The sequence below is a fragment of the Loxodonta africana genome, chromosome 2, assembly GCF_030014295.1.
Source record: "Loxodonta africana isolate mLoxAfr1 chromosome 2, mLoxAfr1.hap2, whole genome shotgun sequence".
NCBI classification, from domain to species: Eukaryota; Metazoa; Chordata; class Mammalia; order Proboscidea; family Elephantidae; genus Loxodonta; species Loxodonta africana.
This window is the reverse complement of record NC_087343.1, coordinates 196648734-196670777: the sequence shown is the minus strand read 5'-3', so window position 1 is coordinate 196670777 and position 22044 is coordinate 196648734. Positions and strand designations below refer to the sequence as shown.

General features: G+C 42.5%; 1 protein-coding gene across 2 annotated transcripts in view; it reads right to left on the bottom strand.

The window, feature by feature from the left end:
- ZNF346 (zinc finger protein 346) overlaps positions 1 to 22044 on the bottom strand; it is a 58622-nt gene that overhangs the window by 9609 nt on the left and 26969 nt on the right. For both annotated transcript variants that reach the window (XR_010321027.1, XM_003404682.4), the window contains exon 6: positions 2593 to 2686. Coding sequence is in view for 1 of the 2 variants with exons in the window: in XM_003404682.4 (XP_003404730.1) it covers positions 2593 to 2686 (94 nt within the window). In the remaining variant the exon portion in view is untranslated. The remainder of the gene's footprint in view (positions 1 to 2592; positions 2687 to 22044) is intronic.

Here is a 22044-nt window from a genome sequence, read left to right as displayed (position 1 = left end):
GGAAAGTGTCAGTCTGTGATGTGGCTATGAAGGTGCTCTAAGTAGCTTATTCTAATATTATGGCTCTTCCAGGGCTCTGGAGTAATAATCATGGTATGTCTCCTTCACTGAGGTCCACTGCACGCTAGGCACGAGGCTGGGTGCTTTGCTTCCCTCATCCCATTTCTTTCTCATAGCAGTTCTGCAACAGGATCGGTACCCCCATGTTACATATGAGGAAACTGAAATTCAGAAGTTTATGTGACCTGCTCAAAGCAAAGTAATCCTTTAAGTGGTGGGTTCAGGACTGCAGCCCACATCTTTCCCCTGTACCAAACCATTTACCCTGATCTACAAGGCCCCAGACAACCTGGATGTTGCCCACCTCACCAACCTCATCCTGTACCACCTTCCCCCTTACACCCAACCTACAATGGCTCTTGTGCCACTCTTTATACCGTTCTCTGAGCACCTTCCACCACCTGATATTGTCTCATTTGCGTACGGATTTTTTAGGATCTGCTTCTACCACAAGAGGGAGGATCCAAAGGATCAGGGACATATTAATCTCGGTTCCTACTATAGTGCCAGCACCCAAAACAGATCCTGGCACACAACAGGTGCTCAATAAATACATGTTGAATGACTGAAAGCTTCTCTCTAATAGTTTCCCTTCCTGGCTAGACATTTTATGTATATAATAAAACCTGTGAAAGCCAGAACCTGTGGAAGGTGGAAACCTGTCAGAGAAGGAAAACTCAAATATTTTCCACTAGTAAGGAGACAGAGAAAACTGGTAAGACTGTACCCTGTCCAAGGTGGAAAACTTGCGAGACCCAGAAAAACAAGACAGTTCCATTGAGTTCTGGCTCTCACAAGTTTCACTGTATCTCTCTCTAACTGTCATATCAGCCTATAGGGTTAGGTTAAGTAGTTCCATTTGCTAGTGGCAGAGCAAGAAGGAATGGGCTTTGAAGTCAAACAGATTCGAATCCTGGATCTATCTCCAAGTAACTGTGTGACCTTGGGCAAGTCACTTACCCTACCTGACATTATTGTTTCCTTGGGTTGCACAACGGGGGTCCTAATTCAGAGCTGCTGTTGAGAATTAAATGAGACTGAATTAGGCATTCCACAAAAGGTAACTATTATCATTACAGCAGAGGCAATGGAGGCTCTGAGAAGTTCACTGACTTACCCAAGGTCACACAGCTGGAAAGTGGTAGGAAGAGAGCAGTGAAAAACACTAGCATTTTCAAGTTTGGGTGGCCTCATGGCAGTACCAGAGTGGCCTAGGTGCTGGTGTTCTGGCTGGATCCAGGTACTCTGCAGAAGTCACCATCAGCCAAGCTGCAGGGAGGTGTGCTGAAATATTGTGTGAGCCCCAGGCTGGGTTGCTGGGACTTGTCTCAAGTTTATACCTAAGATAAGCCTCAAGGGCCCCCCAAATTAAAAACATCCCATAAGAGGAAGTTTCCTACAGTGTGGGAGAGGGGACTCTAGCAGAGTAAAGAGGATCAAGGACATTTTTGGCTTCAACACTCTAACACCTTTAATTTACTTCGTTCAATGAGCAATGCAGAATCAACCACCAAAGTCAAAGCAATCATTTCAGCAGATTTGCCTGCCTGAAACTCAGTTTTCTCATCTGTAAAAGAGGGATGATAATTCTGATCTTAGAAGGTTACATTGTAAGGAATAAAAAAGATGTCTCAACACCTGGCCCACTGTTCACACCATACATTTCCCTTCTGAGGATAGAACAGAACCATGGGGGCTTCTCCTGGCAGGCTCTCTCCTCTTCCTCACATGGTACCATGACCCCTTCTCAGCATAATGCCCAGGAAAGAGCCTGGCTGTGGAGCCAGGAGGCCTCTGTGTGAATCACGGCTCTGCCTCATGGCATCACTTGGAACACTGGTTCCCTGTATCTGTAATATGAGGATAAGAATTACTTCCTTCCAGGGTTGTTGTGAGGATTACCCGAGAGAATTTGCTTGGCATGTGGCCTCCAACAGAATAGGGACTCAATGAATGTTAGTCATGTTCAAAGTTATCAGGAGCTGTGAGACCTGTTTCCCTCAAAGTACTTATCACAATCCATAATTACTAGTTGTTTGCTTGCTAATTGTCTGTCTCCTTCCATCAGATTGTAAGGTCCTGAGAACAGGGCCTGGGTCTGTCTTGGTTACCACTCAGAAGGTATAAACAAATGTCTGAACAGTCAAAGAACCTGGTCCCATTTGGCAATTGCCTGTAGAGGGAGCTCCTGCCACAACATTGATGGCAGCAAAGACAGGTCTTCAGGCCAGTGAAAAATGCATCTCTATTCAGGTTGCTAAAGGCCAGGAAATCCAGGTACTCTTAGGGGACCATCAAAGAAATCTTCTATGCTTCTCTACTAAAACCTTCAGCCCAGGAGGTCCAAAGATTGGGGAAAAAGCTGATGGGAGAAAAACTTACAGAGAAGCCACTTCTGTTAACTGATTCATCCTCTGTTGACTGAGAAAAAGCTGCTAGGGTTCCATTTTAGCTGAGAAGTTGGCTTTGTTCTGGTTCAGAGGCCCTGAGTTCCTGCTGCAGACCCTTGAATTTTAAAGGATGGTTACTCACTGGTTCTTGTGCTTGAAGCCGCTGACATGAGCTTGGTACTGCTCTATGGAGTTCAGCACTATCTTACAAGTCTTGCAGGGGTAGCCCTTCCCAGCTGAAACACATCAAAATCAAGATGTTTAGTCATCCAGTAAGCAGGACCTGGGGACTTGCTTTTGACAGGATGTACAGATGCCTTTCTGAGGACTGATGGGTGGGGCAAGGTCAAGTGGTAGGCCCTGAAGGGAATCCCAGAAGCCTTGGTCTCAGGAGCACACTGTGTGCCTATGTGCTCCTCAGGGTTGAGAACCTCCTCGTTCTCACTCTCTTCTGTGCCCTTAGTCCCAGCCTAAACTGTCTACTGAGTAAATAAATAATGACAGAACAAAGAGGTGATATTTGGTATAATTGTCTTCTCCACCTTGACTGTGCTAAGTGGCCTCATTAAGAATGCCTTTCACTGAGAGGAGTCTCTGGGAAGGTGCCACTCTCCTCAGGCTTGCAATAACAGTAATTAATGAGAATGCCTGTTATGAGAATCAATCTATCTTTCTACCTGGAGGCTCACGGACACCCTGTCTATCAGGGCTGCTCCAACAACCAAGTGGCCTTCTCCCACAAGGTCTAGCAGGGTCAGGGGCCAAAATATGGCACTAGACTTCTGGTTCTGCCTTTGTGTGACCTTGGCTAAATCCCTTCCCCTCTCTCATCCTCAGCTTCTCTCAACTGCAAACCAATTATACCACAACTTACAATCAAAATACTTACAATGCAAAACCGCTATTTACCAAACGCCTGATATATGCCATTCACTTCATATAATTTTGTTTGGCCTGCATACACGATTTTATGAGGTTCATTATTCTACTTTATAAAAAAAAGAGTTGCCGTTGAGTTGATTCCAACTTATAGCAACGGTATAGGACAGAGTAGAGCTGCCCCATAATGTTTCCAAGGCTGTAAATCTTTATGGACACAGACTGCCACATCTTTCTCCCACGGTGCGGCTGGTAGGCTTAAACCGTTGACTTTTCGGTTAGCAGCCGAGGCACAGTCACATGTTCAAGAACACAGAGCTAGTAAGTGGCAAATTCAGGCTGGACTCAACTGCAAAGGTTGTACTTACTCTAGCGTGCCAGGGACGAGCTGTATAAGAAAGACCGCTACACATGATTTCAAGGGCTCTCTAGCGCTGACAAATATCTGCCACCCTAAAGTCTTACAGCTTTGAAGTGAGATCACCTAGGTTCAAATCCCAGCTCTACCATTTCTTAGCTGTGGGACCCCAGGCCAATTACCTAACTTCTCTGAGCTTTGATTTCCTCATTTGTAAAAGTGGGGCTTCTCTGAGGCTCAGGCTCATCTATAGAATGGCGTTAATACCAGTATCAACATCGTAAAGTTACTGTAATGATTTAAATAAATGTATTTGGCACACAGTAAGTATGCAATAAATGTGAACACTTATGACTATTGTTATTCTACTCTTCTGAGCTCTGTGAGTCATGCTGGCAAAGGAGTGGTGGTGGGTATCTTTTAAATAGCCTTTCATAACAGCTTCAGCTACTGAGAAAACCGACAATCTCCTCTACTAAGTCAGCCAGTGTTCCCAGCTATGTTTGTTTTCCTCGTATCTTTAGGAGTTTCCTGGAAGACACATCCACCCCTTTAAAAATTTAGGGAGAAAATTATGGCTCTCAGAATTCAAGGTCCTTTTTAGACATTTAAGGCCAGTACATATGGTTCAATTCTAACGGGGCAAAGATGTGTGGAAGCAGAACCTGGGACTGGTGTGAGGATGACAACCACAAATGATTAACAGTCACCGACGACAGGTTACAACAGCCCACTTATTATCTCCTAAGCACCGCACTATTCCAGGGCTTTCTGTATTTATGTCCTTGGGACCTTACAACAACCCTGCAAGACCAGAGCAGGGAACCTGCTCAGAGATGTGATTCTTCTCGGTTAGCGCTGGGATTTGTCCCCTGGTCTGACTGTGAAGCCCCTGCTCTTCCTTCTACACCACAGGTCTCTGGACTCTCTTACGCTCCCTGTGAGATACAAGATCTCAGCTCACTGCCTGCTGAGCTGAGAACTAGATTCAAACCATCATTTGGGGCAACTGCAGAATCTACTGGTGTTTCTGAAAAAAATGGATTTGTCTAATACCCACAAGAATGAATTTTCACCTTTTTTTTTTTTTACTGTTGTATAAAACGTTTGATATTCTGGTTTACCTGTGTGACAATATAAAGTGTAAGTCACTAGAGCTGATATTTAAAGATCTGGCTTGTCTGGGAAAAAAAGAATGTTGCCTGTCTCAAGTTGGTGGAAGTCTTTCTTCTGTTTAATTTTTCCCTCCAGCTATTGCTTTTATTTTCTCTTCCCTCTGCCAAGCCTTTTGAAAGAGCTGCCTACACTTGGCTTTCCATTTCAATGCTTCTCAGTCACTCTGCAAGCCCCCAACACACACACACCCTTTCCAAGGTCAAGTGTGGCTTCCACGCATATCAATTTAACAAACTGGATGCCTATTGGGCCTCAATTTATATGACCTCTCAGCAGCATCTGACAGACTGATTTACTCCTTCCTTCTTTAAATTCTCCCAGTCCTTGGCTTTCAGCATGCTAGGCTCTTAATTTTTCTCCTCCTCTGGTTGCTCCTTTTCAGTTTCTTTTGCTGTCTCCTGTTTTCCCCACCAATAAATGTTGATACTCCATAAGGGTGTGTGCTAAACACTTGTCTCTCTCTAAACTCTCTAAGGTATCTCATTCATTTCCAACTTTAATTACTGCCTATTAGGTTAAAACAAAACTACCAATGTTCTACAGTTCTTGACCTACAAAAAATATCAATTTTATATGGTTGAACCTAACATATGATGGAAACACAAATTTTTCTCTCTAATCCACTCTCCTTTGAGCTCTAGACCCGTATACCCAATTGTCTTTTTTGAAATTGTTATAAAAATATATATAAAAATTTGCCAATTCCACATTTTTTGGATATGTAATTTAGTGATATCAATTACATTAACTAATTGCCTCTTTAACATCTCTATATGAATGCCTCATGGTCATCTCAAATTCAATGTGACAAAATCTGGTCATCCTCCTAACTGTGTAAGCCCAAACCTAGAGGTCATCCTTGACTGCTCCTTTTCCCTCACCTCCCACATTTGATGGCCAAGTCCTGACAGCTCTACTTCCTACATACGTCTTGAATCCTTCTACTCTGTCCATCTCCTCCACTGCTACCTTAGTCTAAGCGCTCATGTAGCCCAAGTCCTTAAGTGTCCATGGCTGGACACTTACTCATCTATCTAACTGGCCTCATTTTGCTCCACACCACGCCCCTTGACCTCCAAAAGGCCTTCCTTGATCACCGCTCCCTCCATCTTCATTTATCTCCCTTTATTTTATATGCTCATAGTACCCCATCTGTCTCCTTTCCTAAGGCTTGTCATACTTGTAATTATCTGCTCAACATCTGTTTTCTCCGCTAGACTCTTAAGGTCCATGGGAACATGGAGAATACCTGTCTTGTTTACTACCTTATATACATTGCCTGGCACATATTAGGAGAGAGTTCAACAAATACTTGACAGTTATGTATTAATTTAATAAGACTTAAAAACCTGTTCTAGGTATAGAGGTTGAAGAACTGGGTGACCAGCATGGGGAAGAAAAAGCAGATCTGCTCTGTGTGGAAGGCAAGGCCCTAAGTAGTGGGACAAAGTGACAGGGTGAGGCAGAGGAGGGTTCAATAACTCAGAGAGGATGCTGAGTGTCCTGGGGGCTGGAAGGATTTGGCTGCCTATGATGGCTAAGGTTACGTGTCAACTTGGCTAGGCCATGATTCTCAGTGGTTTGGCAGATATTATAAAATCATCCTCCATTTTATGATCTGATGTGAGCAGCCAATCAGTTGAAAGGGAACTTTCCTTGGGGGTGTGGCCTACATCCAATATATACGGATGTTCTGGCAAAGCTCGTCCACTCTTGATCCTGCATCTGACTCATCATCCTCTGACCTCCACTTCTTGGGACATAAGCTAGCAGCCTGCCATCTGACCTGCTGATTTTGGTTTCATCAGTCCCTGCAACCACGTGAGGCAGGAGAAGCCTCCAGCATGACGCCTGACCCACGGATTTGAGACTTGCCTGCCTCCACAACTGCATGAGCCACTTCCTTGAAACAAATCTCTCTCTCTATGTGTGTTTATGTGTACAGGTATGCGTTGCGTAACATCCACTTAGTCAACATCTGCCAGCATACATGTCTGTAGTGCCATAAGGCTTTTTTTTTTTTTCAAAGGGAAAGCAGCTCTTTTGTTTATTGTTTCCCCCTAATGGTTTTAAAGACTCAAACCTCCTGAGTGAATAAGCAGTGGGTGCTTTCCAATCCCTGTAGCGCCTCCTCCTCCTCCTCCCTCTCCTCCTGGCTTCATTCACTTGCCCAGCAGCCACCTACTCTCAGCGCAGAGCAGTGCCTGCTGTGGCTCCTCCTGTTCTGCTGCAGGCGCTGGCTGGGCCCTGGGTGCTCGTGGTCTTCCAGCTCCAGGGGCAGCTACACATGATCAGAAAGTAGCTGCACCAATGGGCTGCAGCAGCCAGGGCTGCCACTACCAGCTGTGCTCCTGGCACTCATACGCACGGCTTCTGCTTGGTGGCTGAGGCCACCTCTCTGAGTTCCCCCCATGTGCCCAGATGTGTGCAAAGTCCTGATGCCAGCTTCTCGTGCAGCCCTGGCCTGGCCCGCAGCCACATACCCAGCAAGGCTGGCCTCCTGTATCCAGTGGATACAGTGCTTGGGCATTGTCTAGCGAGCAGGTGGTGGCGGGGGCTCATGGGCCCAGGCAGTTCCTGCTCCTCAGGCAGACAGAAGAGTAGGCAGGTCTGGGTACACAACCTGGGGGCTGCCTGTATATAGTATGGTGTTTGCACAGTGTCCTAATTGCATAATGTCCTATTTCACAGAACGTATCGTACATATTAAGCAAGGCATGACTATACATATGCTTCAGTGTTTGCTCCTCTAGAGAACTCAGCCTAAGACATTTGGTACTGAGAGTGGTTCTATAAGAACAAAATCATAAGAGTGAGGTTTCTGAATTGGTTCTCAAGTCTGGCTACTCTTAAAAGGCACTGATGACTCTGCCTCCAGTAGTAAAGAAGGCACTGCTCATCTATGGCATGAGGTGGCAATAGAAATATGCAAAATATCACCACTGATGGATCAAATATTTGTGAGTGAAAGGCTCTGCATGATTGTGTATTTGATACTTTTCTACAATTTTGTCAGAATGAAAAGTATAAGGAAGCTGGTTGGTTGGTCCTACTTTCGCTAAACAAAGTGGTGAAAGAAAGGGATGAGTTCAAAGCTTCAGAGTCACAGCACAAGCACCTCATATAAGATCTGAAAGTTGCTACTTGTGTCCTGAAAGAAAGCCTTATTTCTTGTATAAAAGAGCTGATACTGCCAAAAACCAAACACAGAGTCTTATTGTAAGAGTTGCTGAATTACAATGCCAATTGAATTCCCAACTCAAATGGTGTCTGAAGTTAAAGTGAGGGCATTGATTAAGAAGAGATGGAATCCTGAAACTTGGGACGGGGACATATGGGCAGATGATCAGGAAGCTGGGACACTGAGCCCCTAAGTTCTGTTGAATCACTCCTGTCAATAGAACCAGCCCTCTTATTCCCATCTGAGATTATTCCATCTTTGTCTGCTAAGCCAGCCTCCCCAACAAAACCATTATCCCTTCCACCCCCATTTGATGAGATTAACCCACTTGTATGTGAAGTCTTTGAGATACTGCTTGGGGTGGAGCCTGGGGTGTTGCCTGGGGCATTGTCTGAGGCAATACCTTACAAGACATTGGTGAATGTCCCCAGGACCCACCCATACCACTCATTTTTGCTTCTAGACTTAGAACCAGACTTCGTCCCAGACAAGCACAAGAGATGAAGTACAAAGTGTGATCCAGGAGGAGGTATGCTACACTGCAAAATAACTGCTTGATTTTTCTCATACATACAAATAGAAACCTGGGGAATATGTGTGGGAATGGCTGTTATGGGTGTGGGATAATGCTGCAAGGAACATAAAGTTGGATCTGTCTGAGTTTATTGATATGGGCCCACTAAGCACACATTCTTCATTCAATGTTTCAGCTCGAGAGTTAGAAAAGAAGTTAATAGTTTATTTGGTTGGTTCACTGAAGCATGGATTATGTGGTGACCTATACTAGATCAAGCTGAAGTACCAGACTTGCCTTGGTATGCTGTAGAAGAAGTATTCAAAAGCTTAGGAAAACTAGCATGTTAGAGTGGATTTATCAGATTGGATCCACAAACCCAACCATGCGGTGCCCAGAGGATACACCTTCACCATAACGAGGAACAAATTTGTGAAGCGAGCACCGGCATCCTTAAAGATTGCTGTGATTGCTATTTACGTAAATCAGATTTGAGAGTGGGAACAGCCCTAACTGAATTAAGACACCTAACTACAATGGGGACGACTGGACTCCATGGTGGTAGGGACCAAGTGGTGGCACTTAACCAACAAAGACAAGGTGGGCATGGTTACCATAATGGACAGGGGAGTCAAAGCACTAATCAGAATAGTTTGACTTGTACGGAGTTATGGTGTTGGCTATTTAGTCATGATGTCCCTAGGAGTGAAATAGATGGGAAATCTACTAAATATTTACTTAATCTGTACAAGCAGAAGAATTCTAGGTCAACTGAAGGGCAGTCTAACTTGAGTTGCCAGAAGAGTCACATCTCCTCAATCAATTCCCCAACTTGAGTCAGTTTACAATCCCACAACCCTTTTAATGAAGGGGAGGCCAGGTCCCCTTGCCAAAGACCCCACTACATTGCCAAAAATTTATACTGTTAATCTTTCTCCCAGCCTTCCCCAATGGATCAATAGCCTTTTAAGACAGTGATTGTTCACTGGGGCAAAGGAAATAATCAGACTTTTCGGGGATTATTGGACACTGGATATGAAGTGACACTAATTCCAGGAGGCCCAAAACATCACTGTGGTCCACCAGTCAGGGCAGGGGTGTATGGAGGTCAGTTTATTAATGGAGTCTAAGCTAAGGTGTATCTCACAGTGGATCCAGTGAGTTCTCAAACCCATTCTGTAGTGATTTTCCCAGTTCCAGGATGCATAATTAGAACAGATATACTCAGCAACTAGCAGAACCTCCACACTGAATTCCCAACAAGTGCAGTAAAGGGTGATTATGCTAAAAAAAAAAAAAAAAAAAAGCCAGGCGGAAGCCATTAGTACTGCCCCTACCTAGGAAAACAGTAAACCAAAAGCAATATCACATGCCTGGAGGGACTGCAATGATTACTGTCACCATTAAGGACTTGAAGGATGCAAAGGTGGCCATTCCTACCACATCCCCATTCAACTCACCTAACTGGCCTGTACAAAAAAACAGATGTATCTTGGACAATGACAGTGAAGTCTCAAAAACTTAACCATGTGGAGACTCCAATTGCAGCTGCTGTTCCAGATGTGGTTTCACTGCTTAAGCAAATTAATACATCTCCTGGTACCTGGTATGCAGCTACTGATCAGGCCAATGCCTTTTTCTTGATTCTGATTATGAAGAAACATCTTCATAATCGCCTTCAGCTGGCATGGTCAGCAATACAGCTTCAGTGTCCTACCCCAAGAGTACATCAACTCTCCAGCTCTATGTCATAATTTAGTCTGCAAGGACCTTGATGGCCTTTCCCTTCCACAAGATGCCACACTGGTCCACTACATTGATGACATTATGCTGATTGGATCTAGGAAGGAAGAAGTAGACTTACTGGTAAGACATTTGCATGCTGTTGTTGCTATCAGGTGCCGTCGAATTGGTTCCAACTCATAGTGACCCTATGTACAACAGAACAAAACATTGCCTGGTCCTGTGCCATCCTCATAATCGTTGTTATGCTTAAGCCCATTGTTGCAGCCACTGTGTCAATCCATTTCATTGAGGGTCTTCCTCTTTTTCAATGACACTCTATTTTACCAGTATGATGCCCTTCTCCAGGGACTGGTCCTTCCTGATAACATGTCCAAAGTATGTGAGATGTAGTCTTGCCATCCTTGCTTCTAAGGAACATTCTGGCTGTACTTCTTCCATGACAGATTTGTTCATTCTTTTGGCAGTCCGTGGTACATTCAATATTCTTGCCAACACCATAAATCAAAGGTGTCAATTCTTCTTCAGTCTTCCTTATTCATTATCCAGCTTTCACATGCATATAAGGTGACTGACAACACCATGGCTTGGGTCAGGCGCACCCTAGTCTTCAAGGCGGCATCTTTGCTTTTCAACACTTTAAAGAGGTCTTTTGCAGCAGATTTGTCCGATACAACGCGTCTTGATTTCCTGACTGCCACTTCTCTGGGTGTTGATTGTGGATCCACGTAAAATGAAATCCTTAACAACTTCAGTCTTTTCTCCATTTATCATGATGTTGCTTACTGACACAATTTGTGAAGATTTTTGTTTTCTTTATGTCGAGGTGTAATACATACTGAAGGCTGTGGTCTTTGATCTTCATTAGAAGTACTTCAAGTCCTCTTCACTTTCAGCAGGCAAGATTGTGTCATCTGTATAATGCAGGCTGTTAAAGAGCCTTCCTCCAATTCTGATGCCATTTTTCTTCATATATCCAGTTTCTCAGATTATTTGCTCAGCATACAGATTCAATAAGTATGAAGAAAGGAGACAACCCTGACACACATCTTTCCTGGCTTTAAACTACGCAGTATCCCCTTGTTCTGTTCAAATAACTGCCTCTTAATCTATGTACAGGTTACAAGCACAATTGTTCTGGAATTCCCATTTTTCCACAATGTTATCCATAATTTGTTATGATCCACACAGTCAAATGCCTTTGTATAGTTAACTAAAGACAGGTAAACATATTCCTGGTATTCTCTGCTTTCACCCAGGATCCATGTGACATCAGCAATGATATCCTTGGTTCCACATCCTCTTCTGAATCTTGCTTGAATTTCTGGCAGTTCCCTGTCAATGTACCGCTGCAATCACTTTTGAATGATCTTCAGTAAAATTTTACTTGCATGTGATATTAATGATATTGTTCAATAATTTCCTCATTCAGTTGGATCACCTTTCTTTGGGATATGCATAAATATGGATCACTTCCAGTAGGCTGGTCATGTAGCTGTCTCCCAAATTTCTTGGCAAAATGAGCACTTCCAGTGTTGCATTCATCTGTTGAAACATCTCAATTGGTATTCCTTCAATTCCTGGAGCCTTTGTGTGCTAGAGGGTGGGAAATTAATCCGAGAAAAATGCAGGTGCCTTCCACCTCAGTGAAATTTCTAGGGATCCAGTGGTGTGGGGCATATCGAGATAGTCCTTCTAAAGTGAAGGATAAGTTGTTACATCTCACCCCTCCTACAACTAAAAAGGAGGTACAAAATGCCTGGTGGGCCTCTTTGGATTTTAAAGACAACATATCCCTCATTTGGGTGTGCTAGCCTGTTTATCAAGTAACTCGAAAAGCTACTACTTTTGAGTGGGACCCAGAACAAGGAGGCCCTGCAACAGGTTCAGGCTGCTGTGCAAGCCACTCTGCCACTTGGACCATACGACCCAGCTGATCCAATGGTGCCTGAAGTGTCAGTGGCAGATAGAGTTGTTGTTTGGAGTTTTTAGCAGGCCCCTATTGCTGAATCACAGCATAGGCCCTTAGGATTTTGGAACAAAGCTCTGCCATCCTCTGGAGATAACTACTCTCTTTTTCAGAAACAGCTTTTGGATTGTTACTGGGCCTTAGCAGAGACTGAAGGCTTAACCATGGGCCATCAAGTCACTATGTGGCCTGAGATGCCCATCATGAACTGGGTATTGTCTGACCCAGAGAGCCATAAAGTTGGGCATGCACAGCAGCACTCCATCATTAAATGAAGTGGTATATATAAGATCAGGCTTGAGCAGGATCTGAAGGCACAAAGTTACATGAGGAAGTGGCCCAAATGCCCATGGTCTCCACTCCTGTCATATTACCTGTCTGCTCCCAGTCTGCCCCTATGGCCTCACAGGGAGTTCCTTAGGATCAATTGACTGAGGAAGAAAAACTTGTGCCTGGTTTATAGGTATGCATGATTTGCAGGCACCATTTTAAAGTGGACAGCAGCAGTAATGCAGCCCCTTTCTGGGATCTCCCTGAAGGACAGTGGTGAAGAAAAACCTTTCCAGTGGGCAGAACTTCAAGCAATGCACCTGGTTGTTCATTCTGGTTGGAAGGAGAGATGGCCAGATGTGCAACTGTATATTGATTCATGGGCTGTGGTCAATAGTTTGGCTAGATGATCAGGGAACACAATGAGAAAATTGGAGACAAAGAGGTATTAGAGGAGGCATGTGGACAGACCTCTCTGAATAGGCCAAAGAGTTGAAGATATTTGTGTCTCATGTGAATGGTCACCAAAGGGTGACCTCAGCAGATGAGAATTTTAACAACCAAGTGGATACGATGATGCATTCTCTTGATACCAGCCTGCCTCTTTCCTCAGCCACTCCTGTCATTGCCCAATGGGCTCATAAACAAAATGGCCATAGTGGCAGGGATGGAGGTTATACATGGACTCAGCAACATGGACTTCTACTCACTAATGCTGACTTGACTACAGCTACTGCTGAGTGCCCAATCTGCCAGCAGGAGAGGCCAACACTGAGTCCTCGATATGGAACCATTCCTAGGGGTGATCAGCCAGCAACCTGGTAGCAGGTTGACTGTATTGGATCACTTCCATCATGGAAAGGGCAGTGTTTTGTACTTACTGGGGCACTCTGGATACAGATTTGTCTTCTCTGCATGCAATGCTTCTGCCAAAACTACCATCCATGGATTTATGGAATGCCTTATCTACGGTCTTGGTATCCCACACAGGATTGCCGTGGATTAAAGAACTCACTTCACAGCAAATGAATTGCAGCAATGGCCCACACTCATGGAATTCACTGATCTTCCCACGTTTCTCATCATCTTGAAGCAGCTGGCTTGACATAATGATGGAATGCCCTTCCAAAAGACACAATTAACTGTGACAGCTAGGTGGCAATACCTTTCAGGGTTGTGGCAATGTTCTCTGGGAGGATAAATACGCTCTAAACTATAATCCAATATGTGGTGCAGTTTCTCCCACAGCCAGGATCAAAAGGTCCAGAAACCAAGGGGTAGGAATGGGAGTGGCATCACTCACTATTACCCCTAGTGATCCATTTGCAAAAATTTCTTTTTATAATTTTCATTGTGCTTTAAGTGAAAGTTTATAAATCAAGTCAGTCTCTCACGCAAAAACTTATATACACCTTGCTACACACTCCCAATTACTCTCCCACTAATGAGACAGCCCACTCTTCTCCCTCCATTCTCTCTTTTTGTGTCCATTTCACCAGCTTCTAACCCCCTCTACTCTCTCATCTCCCCTCCAGGCAGGAGATGCCAACATAGTCTCAAGTGTCCACCTGATCCAAGAAGCTCACTCCTCACCAGTATCCCTCTCCAACCTATTGTCCAGTCCAATCCATGTCTGAAGAGTTGGCTTCGGGAATGGTTCCTGTCCTAGGCCAACAGAGGGTCTGGGGGCCATGGTCACCGGGGTCCTTCTAGTCTCAGTCAGACCATTAAGTCTGGTCTTTTTATGAGAATTTGGGGTCTGCATCCCACTGATCTCCTGCTCCCTCAGGGGTTCTCTGTTGTGTTCCCTGTCAGGTCAGTCATCGGCTGTAGCCGGGCACCATCTAGTTCTTCTGGTCTCAGGATGATGTAGTCTCTGGTTCATGGGGCCCCTTCTGTCTCTTGGGCTCGTAATTGCCTTGTGTCTTTGGCGTTCTTCATTCTCCTTTGATCCAGGTGGGTTGAGATTCATTGATGCATCTTAGATGGCTGCTTGCTAGCGTTTAAGACCCCAGAAGCCACTCTCCAAAGTGGGATGCAGAATGTTTTCTTAATAGATTTTATTATCCCAATTGACTTAGATGTCCCCTGAAACCATGGTCCCAAACCCCTGCCCCTGCTACAATGGCCTTTGAAGCATTCAGTTTATTCAGGAAACTTCTTTGCTTTTGGTTTAGTCCACTTGTGCTGGCCCCGCCTGTATTGTGTGTTGTCTTTCTCTTCACCTAAAGTGGTTCTTATCTACCATCTAATTAGTTTTTTTTTTAATTAGTGAATACCCTTCTCCCACCATCCCTCCCTCCCCCCTCTTGTAACCACAAAAGAATGTTTTCTTCTCAGTTTAAACTATTTCTCAAGTTCTTATAATAGTGGTCTTATACAATATTTGTCCTTTTGCAACTGACTAATTTCACTCAGCATAATGCCTTCCAGGTTCCTCCATGTTATGAAATATTTCATAGATTCATCACTGTTCCTTATAGATGCATAGTATTCTATTGTGTGAATATACCATAATTTATTTATCCATTCAATCGTTGATGGGTACCTTGGTTGCTTCCATCTTTTTCCTATTGTAAACAGCGCTGCAGCAAATATGGGTGTGCATATATCTGTTCATGTAAAGGCTCTTATTTTTCTAGGATATATTCCAAGGAGTGGGATTGCTGGACTGTATGGCAGTTGTATTTCTAGCTTTTTAAGGAAGTGCCAAATCGATTTCCAAAATGGTTGGACCATTTTATATTCCCACCAGCAGTGCAGAAGTGTTCCAATCTCTCCACAGCCTCTCCAACATTTATTTTTTTGTGTTTTTTGGATTAATGCCGGTCTTTTTGGAGTGAGATGAAATTTCATTGTAGTTTTGATTTGCATTTCTCTAATGGCTAATGATTGTGAGCATTTCCTCATGTATCTATTAGCTACCTGAATGTCGTCTTTAGTGAAGTGTCTATTCATATCTTTTGCTCATTTTTTAATTGGGTTATTTGTCTTTTTGTACTTGAGTTTTTGCCATATCACGTAGATTTTAGAGATCAGGCACTGATCGGAAATGTCATAGCTAAAAACTTTTTCCCAGTCCGTAGGTAGTCTTTTTACTCTTTTGGTGAAGTCTTTGGATGAGCATAGGTGTTTGATGTTTAGGAGCTCCCAGTTATCTAGTTTTTCTTCTGCATTCTTAATAATGTTTTGTATGCTGTTTATGCTATGCATTAGGGCTCCTAACGTTGTCCCTATTTTTTCTTCCGTGACCTTTATTGTTTTAAATTTTATATTTAGGTCTTTGATCCATTTTGAGCTCGTTTTTGTGCATTGAGTGAGGTATGGGTCCTGTTTCATTTTTTTTGCAGATGGATATCCAGTTATGCCAGCACCATTTGTTAAAAAGACTGTCTTTTCCCCATTTAACTGTTTTGGGGCCTTTGTCAAATATCAGCTGCTCATATGTGGATGGATTTATGTCTGGATTCTCAATTCTGTTCTATTGGTCTATGTATCTGTTGTTGTACCAGTACCAGGCTTTTTTGACTACATTGGCGGTGTAACAGATTCTAAAATCAGGTAAGGTAAGGCCTCCCACATTGTTCTTCTTTTTCAGTAATACTTCACCTATCTGGGGCCTCTTTCCCTTCTATATGAAGTTGGTGATTTGTTTCTCCATGTCATTAAAGAATATCATTGGGATCTGGATCAGAATTGCATTAAATGTACAGATCACTTTTGGTAGAACAGACATTTTTATAATGTTAAGTCTTCCTATCTATAAGCAAGATATGTTTTTCCACTTATGTAAGTTTCTTTTGGTTCTTGTAGAAATGTACTGTAGTTTTCTTTGTGTAAGTCTTTTACATCTCTGGTAAGATTTATTCTTAAGTATCTTATCTTCTTGGGGGCTACTGTAAATGGCACTGATCTTCGATGTTCTTTTTGTTGGTGTAGAGGAATACAACTGATTTTTGTATGTTCATCTTGTATCCCGATACTCTGCTAAACTCTTCTATTAGTTTCAGTAGTTTTCTTGAGGATTCCTTAGGGTTTTCTGTGTATAAGATCATGTCATCCGCAAACAGAGATACTTTTACTTCTTCCTCGCCAATCTGAATGCCCTTTATTTCTTTATCTAGCCTAATTGCTCTGGCTAGGACCTCCAACACAATGCTGAATAAGAGTGGTGATAAAGGGCATCCTTGTCTGGTTCCCAATCCCAATGGGAATACTTTCAGGCTCTCTCCATTTGGGGTGATGTTGGCTGTTGGCTTTGTATAATTGTCCTTTGTTATGTTGAGGAATTTTCCTTCTATTCCTATTTTGGTGAGAGTTTTTATCATGAACGGGTGTTGGGCTTTGTCCAATGCCTTTTCTGCATCAATTGATAAAATCATGTGATTCTCGTCTTTTGTTTTACTTATGTGATAGATTACATTGTTTTTCTAATATTGAACCATCCCTGCATACCTGGTATGAATCCCACTTGGTCATGGTGGATTATTTTTTTGATATGTTGTTGAATTCTATTGGCTAGAATTTTGTTGAGGATTTTTGCATCTATGTTCATGAGGGATATAGGTCTAAAATTTTCTTTTCTTGTGGTGTCTTTACCTGGTTTTGGTATGAGGGATATGGTGGCTTTGTAGAATGAGTTTGGTAGTGTTCCGTCATTTTCTATACTCTGAAATACCTTTAGTAGCAGTGGCGTTAACTCTTCTCTGAAAGTTTGGTAGAACTCTGCAGTGAAGCTGTCCAGGCTAGGGCTTTTATTTGTTGGGAGTTTTTTGATTACCTTTTCAATCTCTTCTTTTGTTATGGGTTTATTTAGTTGTTTTACCTCGTGTTAAAAAAAAAAAAAATTTTTTTTCCCACCTCTGTTTGTGTTAGTTTAGGTACGTAGTGTGTTTCTAAGAATTCATCCATTTCTTCTAGGTTTTCAAATTTGTTAAGAGTACAATTTTTCATAGTACTCTGATACGATTCTTTTAATTTCAGTTGGGTCTGTTGTAATATCGCCCATCTCATTTCTTACTCGGGTTATTTGCTTCCTCTCCTGTTTTTCTTTTGTCAGTTTGGCCAGTGGTTTATCAATTTTGTTGATTTTTTCAAAAACCCAGCTTTTGGTCTCATTAATTCTTTCAATTGTTTTTCTGTTTTCTATTTCATTTAGTTCAGCTCTAATTTTTATTATTTGTTTTCTTCTGGTGCCTGTGGGTTTCTTTTGTTGTTCTTTCTATTTGTCCAAGTTGTAGGGATAATTGTTTGATTTTAGCCCTTTCTTCTTTTTGGATGTGTGCATTTATTGATATAAACTGGCCTCTGAGCACTGCTTTTGCTCTGTCCCAAAGGTTCTGACAGGAAGTGTTTTCATGCTCATTGGATTCTATGAATTTCTTTATTCCATCCTTAATGTCTTGTATAATCCAGTCTTTTTTGAGCAGGGTATTGTTCAGTTTCCAAGTGTTGGATTTCTTTTCTCTGCTTTTTCTGTTATTGATTTCCACTTTTATGGCCTTATGGTCAGAGAAGATGCTTTGTAATATTTCAATGTTTTGGATTCTGCTAAGGCTTGCTTTATGACCTAATATGTGGTCTATTCTAGAGAATGTTCCACGTGCATTGGAAAAGAAAGTATACTTGGTTGCTGTTGGGTGGAGTGTTCTGTATATGTCTATGAGGTCAGGTTGGTTGACTGTGGCATTTAGATCTTCCGTGCCTTTATTGAGCTTCTTTCTGGATGTCCTGTCCTTCACCTAAAGTGGTGTGTTGAAGTCTCCTACTATTACTGTGGAACTGTCTATCTTACTGTTCAATGCTGTTAGAGTTTGTTTTATGTATCTTGCAGCCTTGACATTGGGTGCATAAATATTTAATATGGTTATATTTTCTTGGTGTACTGCCCTTTTAATCACTATATAGTGTCCTTCTGTATCCTTTATGATGGATTTAACTTCAAAGTCTATTTTGTCAGAAATTAATATTGCCACTCCTGCTCTTTTTTGATTGTTTGCTTGATATATTTTTTTCCATCCTTTAAGTTTTAGTTTGTTTGTGTCTCTAAGTCTAAGGTGTTTCTGTTGTAGACAGCACATAGACAGATCCTGTTTTTTAATCCATTCTGCCACTCTGTCTCTTTATTGGTGCATTTAGTCCATTTACATTCAGGGTAATTATGGAGAGTTATGAATTTAGTGCTATCATTTTGAAGTCTTTTTTTTGTGTGTTGTTGACAGTTTCTTTTTTTAAGTGCTGAGTAGATTATATATTGCCCCTTTCCTCATATTTGTCGTTGTTGATTTTGTTTCTGGTAAGTCTCTATTTTTTTCTTGTATCTTATTTTGATGAGTAGGATAGTTTGTCTCCTTTGTGGTTGCCTCATTATTTACCCCTATTTTTCTAGATTTAAAGCTAACTTTTATTTCTTTGTATCTGCATATCTTCCTCTCCATATGGAAGGTGTATGATTTCATTTCTTAGTCTCTCTGTATTATTTTAATGTTGTCTTCTTTTATATAAGAACATCGTTGTTACCCTGTTTTGAGCATTTTTCTTTTTTAATAATCTTGCTTTGTTTTTTTGGATTTCCCTGTCTGGGTTGACTTTTGGTTGCTCTGCCCACTGTTCTAGTCTTGGGATGATACCTGATATTATTGATTTTCTAACCAAAGAACTCCCTTTAGTATTTCTTGTAGGTTTGGTTTGGTTTTTATGAATTCCCTAAACTTGTGTTTATCTGGAAATGTCTTAATTTCACCTTCGTATTTAAGAGACAGTTTTGCTGGATACATGATTCTTGGCAGGCAATTTTTTTCTCTTAATTTTTAAAATATGTCATCCCATTGCCTTCTTGCCTGCATGGTTTCTGCCAAGTAGTCCGAGCTTATTTTTATTGGCTCTCCTTTGTAGGTGACTTTTTGTCTATCCCTCGCCACTCTTATAATTCTATCTTTGGTTTTGGCAAGTTTGATTATGAGTTGGCGACTTTCTTTTAAGATCTTATGTGGAGTTCGATAAGCATCTTGGATAGGTATCTTCTTATCTTTCATGATATCAGGGAAGAGTCCTGCCAACAAATCTTCAACAATTCTCTCTGTATTTTCTGTTAACCCTCCCTGTTCTGGTACTCCAATCACTCGTAGGTTATCTCTCTTGAGAGAGTCCCACATGATTCTTAACGTTTCTTCATTTTTTTAAAATTCTTTTATCTGATTTTTCTTCAAATATATTAGTGGCAAGTGTTTTATCTTCAAGTTCAGAAATTCTAGCTTCTACTTGCTCAATTCTGCTCCTCTGACTTTCTATTGAGTTCTCTACTTCTGTAATTTTATTGTTAATCTTCTGAATTTCTGATTGCTGCCTGTCTATGGATTTTTCCAGCTTATTAAACTTTTCATTATGGTCCTGAATAACCTAATTTCTTCAATTGCTTTATCTGTGTGTTCCTTGGCTTATTCTGCGTATTGTGTCATTTCCTTCCTGATGTCTTGAAGGGTTCTGTATATTAAACTTTTGTATTCTGCATCTGGTAATTCCAGGAATGCACTTTCATCTAGAAGATCCCCGGATTCTTTGTTTTGAGAGCCTGTTGAGGTGATCACGGTCTGTTTCTTTATGTGACTTGATATTGACTGTTGTCTCCAAGCCATCTAGAAGTTATTGTATTAGGTTATGCTTGCTTACTGTGTTGTAGCTTCTTGCTTTGTTTTGGTATACTCCTATGGGTTGCTTGAGTGAGCTGGCTTGATTATTTTCGCCTTTGGAGCTGTGACGTTCTGTCCCCAGATGGCTAGAGCTGTTATCAGGTATATCAGTCTAGGAGTCCATTCAGTTTTCTTGTATGAATTCAGCTCAGGTTTCCAGGTAGCTGATCATCAGGTGTGTGGTACAGGCTCTGTCCTACAGTCTTAGAGGGGCAGGGGTGACTGGCGTATATACTGGTATCTGATTGCAGCAGGGGGTCACGGTGTGAACAAGGCAGGCAGCTAAGAACCAACCTCTGAGTGTCTCTGAGGAAAGTGAGTCCCTGTTCCCTAGAGTGTGCAGGTGGGTGGGTTCTCCAGACGGACCATGGGCACCCAAAGTTTTTGGTTGTAAGGACTGGGAGGTACCAGTTATCTTCGGACCTGTGTCGCGGGTGGCTGGGTGACCTGAGTGGAGCTACCAGCCCTTAGGTCCCTGATATGGGTAGGTGAGGATCTTGTTTAACAGGCAAAGCAATGTCAAACATCAAACACCCACATCTCTACCACACAGCTGAAATGGTTGGAATTTGCAAGCAAGGGCCTATTCTCCTGGAATAGGCCCATACAGCTCCATGCAGAAGGGAAAGGTGCTCAAAGTCCATGGACAGTTTATGACTGGACAGGAGCTGCTTCTGTCCTGAGGTCCCCCGGTTAGTGGGGCTGACAAATTATCTTTTCCCCCAACTGTAAATTTTTTCTTTCCCCAAGGCCAGGGGGATGGCTCTAGGTGCTCAATAGGGCCTATCTCAGGCCCAAGGAATTGAGCTGCTGAAGCTGGCTTGGGGGTGGGGGGGGGCGCGATAAAATATACGCAAGTACTTAGCTTTTGCCGAGAGTGCCGTTCTGCTCAGATTCCAGAGGTGTGAGCAGGTTGTGTGGCTGGCTGCTTCTCCCTGAGGAAACTGCGGGCGAACGCTAGTACCAGCCCACTGCCACCGCTGCTCTGGGAACGGTGCCTGAGGGCTCCCCGTGATTCAGGTCCGGTAACTCCTCTCCGCTTCTCAATGGTCTCTTCCTCCTCTCAGTTCTTTATATAAGCTTGTCTTTGAAGCTCAGGGCTCCCGATTTGTCACATATATACTCATTTTACTTGTTTTTTCGGGTCTTTGTTGTAAAGAGGGCTCGCTGGAAGCGTCTATTCCGCCATCTTGGCTCTGCCTCCACCAGTGCTCCCATATGCAAAATTTTTGCTTCCTGTTCCCACAACCATATGGTCTGTGAGTCTAGAGGTCTTAGTTCCAAAGGGAGGAATGCTCCTGCCAGGAGACACAACACTGATTCCATAGAACAAGAAATTAAGAATGCCACCTGGCCACTTTGGGCTCCTTCTGCCCCTCGATCAACAGGCAAAGGGAGTAATCATATTGGCTGGTGGACTGATCCTGATTATCAAGGGGAAATTGGGTTCATAATCACAAAATGGAGGTAAAGAACAGTATGTCTGGAATACAGGAGATCCCTCAGGATGTCTCTTAGTACTACTATGCCCTGTGATTAAAGTAAATGGAAAACTACACCAACCCAATTCCAACATGACTACTACTACCAGACTCTTCAGGAATGAAGGTTTGGGTCACCCTACCAGGCAAAGAACCACAACCAGCTGAGGTGCTTGCTGAAGGCAAAGGGAATACGAAATGAATAGTTTAAGAAGGTAGTTCTAAATACCAGCTATGACCATGTCACCAGTTGCAGAAACGAGGAGTGTAATCGTTTTGAGTATTTCTTCCTTGTTTTGTTATACATATGCATATATATACATAAAAAATATATG